Genomic DNA, 5,516 nt, shown 5'->3' on the forward strand with positions numbered 1-5,516 from the left:
CGCGGAAAACAGCAATAAAGATGTTAAACTCCTCAAAAAAGGAAGCGAGCGTACATGCAGAACCTTCTGCGAGGTCTCCTAAGAGGGCCCCAAGGACGCCACCACCTGGGGTTCACCAGGAACATCTCCAGTTCGTTCTCCCCTCGTCGAAGAGTCCTAGAACACCTCCAGACACGTTCCCTGATCTCCGTAAAAGGTGCAGACACCCTGGAATTCCTCCAGGGGCTCATTACCAACGACATGCGCCACCTCGAGAGCACCCCGAGCATGTACTCCCTCTTCTTGAACACAAAAGGTCGAGTCCTCTACGACACAATAATCTACAGATCAAAAACACCAGAAGCTTTTCTCCTGGAGGTGGACACCGCGATTTCTCAGGACCTCCAGAGACACCTGAAGATGTACAAAATTCGGAAGAAGGTGGACATCACCCTGGACCCATCGACGAGGGTCTGGGCATTTTTCGATGAGGATTTCGATCCAGAGAACCTGAAGAACCTCGAGAAATCAAAATTAGAGGGGAAAACCGTGAATTTTCCCTGTAGATCTCTTGAAGAAACCCCTGGGGAACACCTTGAAGACGTTTCGATATTCAAGGACCCCAGAATTCCGTCCCTGGCGATGAGAGTCCTCAGCCTGCAGGACGTCCCCAGGACGGAGATCATGAAGAGACTTCTCGTCGAGGAGGACAATGAGGGAATTAACTACAAGGAATTCAGGTGAGACATTTCCAAAATCCTGGAGCAATCTCTGCCCTAAAAATTTGTATCCTCTCCACATTTCTAGGGAGATAATACAAATCGAAATACGATAATACGAATCAATTATACGAATCGAAATTGACATTTAGAGGACAAAAATTGCAAATGGATTTTGTGGAATGCCTCAGGTACCGTTTGGGAATAGGTGAAGGCGTGGAGGATCTACCCCCGGGGAAAGCCCTTCCCCTGGAGGTCAACTGTGATTATCTCCATGGGGTGAGCTTCCACAAGGGCTGCTACATCGGACAGGAGCTGACAGCCAGGACACACCACACTGGAGTCATCAGGAAGAGGTTCATGCCTCTGATTTTTGAGGAAGATCCTGGAGGAGATGTCCAGACGGATGAGAACGTCCTGGGAGATGGGGGGAAGGCTGTGGGGAAGATAAAAGGAGTTCAGGGAAGATTTGGCGTGGGGCTCGTGAGAATTGCAGAGGCCCTGGGGTCTGAGAGGCTCACAGTCCTGGGGAAAAATGTCAGGGCGATAAAACCCTTTTGGTGGCCTGTCGACAGTCCCAAGGAGAAGATCATTAGTCAATGAGTCCTGGACACGAATTTCGGAAGGGAGGACTGAATTCTCTGGAGACAAGACTTGGAATATTCTTGGATTTTTCAATTATCGAGTAAGAGTTGAGGGGAATATTTCAATTGAAATCCAATTACTGGAATAAATTGAAGATGATACGTAGAAAATTGTATTTAATTATTGGATAAACAAAACTATGAAAATAGTGAATACAACTCATTAGAAAGTATCAATAAAATCACCTGCAGTTTCCTGTCACCTCTTCACTCGTATTTTCCCTTTTTCGCTGTTCAGGGCTGCCACAGAGATCGCTGGAGAAAAAATTGGAGAACGTGACGATGGACCTGGTGGGAAATTCAAGTGTTTCCGGTGTTCCCTGGAGGAGCGATTCGACTACAAGGGGACAAAACCCCCGTTCTCACGAGCTATCGTGTACCTCGAGGAGTGTTACATCATGAAAGATCCATTCACTCCACCCAATAAAGGACAAGTTCTCGTTCTAGGAGGCGACTGCTCCATTTGTGGACAATCTGTCTGTCTCAGCTGCAGTATTTTCTACGCTAAACGATTTTGCAAAGAATGCGCAAACAATAATGACAATCTACCGAAACAATTACAGAGTAAAATTAAATCTTAAAATTGATAATTCATTCGTCCTGATAGATTCAAGGAATTTTCCTCAATTATCCACTGTTTCTTCAACGTCCAGATTTTTCTAAATGTGAAGTTCATTCATATAAACAAAGTTATTTACATTTACCGTCAACAAGTGTTACAATAATTGAACATAATTCAGTGAAGAAGTGGTGAAATCCTTGAATTGTCCGTGTACCCAGAGGTTATTCGGGAAAATGTCGTAAGGACTTTCTCCAGGGAATTGAACAGTCTCTAAAAAGTTCCAGCAACATTTTCCTCTAAAATAATTCTCTGCCAGGATAATTCAATATTTAACTAACAATCTTAATTAATTAAGGAGGAGAAAATGATCTACTGAGAAGGCTTGAACTTCTTGGGTGCCAGGAGCTTGGCAGCGATGTTTTTCTTCTTCTTGTCGAATTTGTTGGTCTTCTTCTGGCCTTTTTTGTTGTCAGCTTTCTGTCCCTGGAATCCACCCCCTGGTGCACCCTTGGGCTTCTTGGCCTTCCTCTTCTGGGCATTCAAGCTGTTCTCCGTTGCCCTCTCCACCTCAGTCTTCATCTTCTTGGGTGAACCCTGGGGTTTTCCCTTGTTCGGACGTTTCTTGTCCTTGGGACTGCTCTTCCTGTTGGGGTCGTAACGAGCCACTCTGACCTCTCGTTTCCGGATTTTCGTTCCACTGAGGTCTAGGGCCAGAGTTGCTGCATCTGCATCAGCAAAATTCACGTAACCTATTCCCCTGCAGCAGCCGGTGTGACGATCTCTGATTGTTCGAACGTAATCGACTTTTCCGCATTTGGAGAAGAGCTCCCAGAGCTCGTTGTCCTCGATGTCCCAGGGTACATTCCCCAGGAAGACGGATTTCTTGGGGTCAGCCTGACGTTCCTGACCAATTCTGTCGACTCTGATGTAATTGCCACCGAGTTTTTGACCGTTGAATCCTAGGGCCTGATCCACTGAGTTCTTTGACTTGTAGACGATGTACACGCAGATGGCCTTGGAAAGAGGATGCAACTTCTTCTTTATGGCAGCGACCTTCAATCAGAGAAATAAGTTTTTTTTTAAAATTATTTGTGAATTTATCCCATCGATTAAAATAAAATTATAAACTGACCTTGAGCTTCATCTTAGGATCCTCTGCGATGCAGCCCCTGATCCTCAAGCTCTGGATCTCCCCGAATTTCCTGAAAGTCGCCTTGAGGAGTTTTTCCTCGAGTTCCTTAGGAACGTTCCCCACGAAAATCGTCCTTGTATCCTGCTCAAGCTTGGCCTCGGCACTCAGCTTGGGATTGCCCTCAGTTGGTACGAACCTAGAGGAGTCGTTGCTGGCGTTTTTCTCGTCCTGGGACTCTTCATCATCATCTTCACTCATGTCCTCGTCGTCGTCGTCCTCGTCTTCCTCAGCCTCGAAGTCTTCATCGTCCTCTTGGTCTACCAGGGACTCGCCAAGCAGAGCTTTCAACCCAGGGCCATCCTCTTCCTCTTCCTCATCCTCTTCGTCATCATCATCATCATCCTCATCATCTTCATCACTATCATTGCTAACTCCTGACGAATTGAGCGAGGAATTAAGAGACGAGGCGACACTTTTCTCCCCATTTTCCTCATCCTCGTCCTCATCATCATCCTCCTCGTCATCATCGTCGTCCTCATCGTCCTCCTCAGCTGATTTCTTCGCAGCAATTCCCTTGAACTTCTTCACGCCCTTATTCACCTCCTCATCGTCACTACCTTCGAAGTCCTCATCATCTTCATCAGAGGAATTGGCCAGACTCTCTCCAAGGATGTTTGGAGTCTCCACCTCCTCGTCATCATCATCAGAGTCATCCTCGATGTTGCTTACATCCTCTGAGATGGAGATTCCCTCATTTATGTCCTCATCAGAGTCAGAATCCTCCTCGGACTGCTCTTTCTTCTTCAGCTCTGCCTTCTTCTTCTTCTGGAGCTGCTTCTGGGGTGATCCACCCTTCTGGGGAGATGGACTTTGACTCGAGCTGTTATTCTTCCTCTTCTTCTGGGGAGGATTTGACTGCTCCTTCACCAGGGGCTTTTCATTTCGTGGTTTGGAGTTTCCATTTGCCTTTCCATTGCTACTGATGATGGGAACCTTTCCTGATGGTGTCTTCTTGAACTTCTGCACCTTGTTCTTCTTCACTTGACCTTCTTTGATGGCCACGGCAGAATTCTTCTGGGGATTCCCCTGCTGGGTGACTTTCTTGGCTTTACCCATGATCAGGAGCTGCAAAATTATTGTTATTATTAAATGAATGGGGAGGAAACAAATTTATAAATTAATCAACCTCTGGGGGATTAATAAATAATTTTTTCAGAGAACATTCTGATATTGTAAATAATGAAAAATGGTTATTGAATATTGTTACAGTTAGTCTGTTATTTATTCCACAGAAATAGGGGATTGGCAGTCTCAAAAAATCATTGAAATGGGTAATGGGACTTCAATTACGCCACGTGCGGATGCTACGATGATCTCCATACCTCCCCGAAAACTAATTACTAAAAAATAACGAGTGAGACCTGTCGTAATGATTTTTCATGTTCATTCTCACCTGATACGTCCGGAAATCTATTACTCTCGAATAATTAGGTGTCGAAAAAGTGTAATTGCACCGGTGTAATTAGATGCGACCAACACAACACGCGCGGGAGCAATGAAAACTGGCAAAAACCGGAAGACGCAGAGCCGCCATTGAATTTCTCGTTGAAAAAAAAAACTTTGGAAATTTTCAGGTGGAGCCAGAGGATTGACTGGGTCTGGGGTTGAGTGACCCCAGAGGCATCGTAGTACTGCATCCCAAGAGAGGGAGGGCGCAATATGCAATGTCTGGGGAATAAAATTCACCCCATCAAGTCGACGGGGTGAGTTTTATTTTCTGCAGTATGAATGCTCTTTGTTTTTTATTTGTTTCACTGGAATTTAGCCGACTTAGAACGAGCGGAAGGGGGAAGCAACATCTTGTGGAATTTCAGATGAAAAAAATTATTCAATCTATTGAAGATATACTCCTAATGAAATTATAATTTTATAATAAGCGCTTTGTCGTAATCGGCAACGTGCTTGACTGCCACGCCGACGGCTAGGGTTCGCTCCCGGCACGATTCATTTTTTTTTTTATTTAAATAATTCGAATTTGTTTTTGTAAATGGCTATTCCATAGAAATATTGTTTAAAAATTGAATACCTCCTCGACGTTCATATTCCCCTGATACTTTTTCAAAAATTTCGAATTTTCGCGCCTCAGTGGAATAATGGCGGTCGGTAATGCGAGTCCCTGAAATACCAACAATTGGTAACATAGGCCCCTGGTATGCCAACGAATAGTAAAAAGATCGAGTGGTAATGTATCGAGGAAAAAAGTATAAGTATAGAAATTGAAAAATTCGAAATTTTTTGAAAAAGTATCATGGGAATATGAACGTCGAAAACGTATTCACTGAAATTTTCAAATGCAAAATTTTTGGAAAAAGTATCAGGAGAACAGGAGATCCGAGGAGGTATTCACTGAAATTTTCAAATGCAAAATTTTCGAAAAAGTATCAGGAGAACAGGAGAGCCGAGGAGTTATTCACTGAAAT

The 5,516-nt window shown here is 44.3% G+C and overlaps 3 protein-coding genes across 3 annotated transcripts; 2 read left to right on the forward strand and 1 right to left on the reverse strand.

Annotated features, from left to right (window-relative positions):
• The first annotated feature begins 40 nt into the window (after positions 1 to 40).
• LOC105268578 (putative transferase CAF17 homolog, mitochondrial) lies at positions 41 to 1,397 on the forward strand. The gene is made up of 2 exons (XM_011308247.1): positions 41 to 719; positions 890 to 1,397. Exons 1-2 carry the CDS (start codon positions 55 to 57, stop codon positions 1,299 to 1,301), a joined length of 1,077 nt encoding a protein of 358 aa, XP_011306549.1. The 5' UTR covers positions 41 to 54; the 3' UTR covers positions 1,302 to 1,397.
• A 45-nt stretch (positions 1,398 to 1,442) lies between these two features.
• Positions 1,443 to 4,622, reverse strand: LOC105268581 (nucleolar protein 12). The gene is made up of 3 exons (XM_011308250.1): positions 4,490 to 4,622; positions 3,037 to 4,161; positions 1,443 to 2,957 (listed from the first exon to the last, which is right to left on the reverse strand). The coding sequence occupies exons 2-3, from the start codon at positions 4,150 to 4,152 to the stop codon at positions 2,274 to 2,276; spliced, it is 1,800 nt and encodes a 599-aa protein (XP_011306552.1). The 5' UTR covers positions 4,153 to 4,161; positions 4,490 to 4,622; the 3' UTR covers positions 1,443 to 2,273.
• On the forward strand, positions 1,510 to 2,055 carry LOC105268579 (cysteine-rich DPF motif domain-containing protein 1; the record flags this gene model as incomplete). The annotated part of the gene is made up of 1 exon (XM_011308248.1): positions 1,510 to 2,055. A coding segment is annotated over one exon (414 nt), but the record flags the coding sequence as incomplete, so codon positions are not given.
• Positions 4,623 to 5,516: the final 894 nt, after the last annotated feature.

The sequence above is a fragment of the Fopius arisanus genome, unplaced genomic scaffold (assembly GCF_000806365.1).
Source record: "Fopius arisanus strain USDA-PBARC FA_bdor unplaced genomic scaffold, ASM80636v1 scaffold00059, whole genome shotgun sequence".
NCBI classification, from domain to species: Eukaryota; Metazoa; Arthropoda; class Insecta; order Hymenoptera; family Braconidae; genus Fopius; species Fopius arisanus.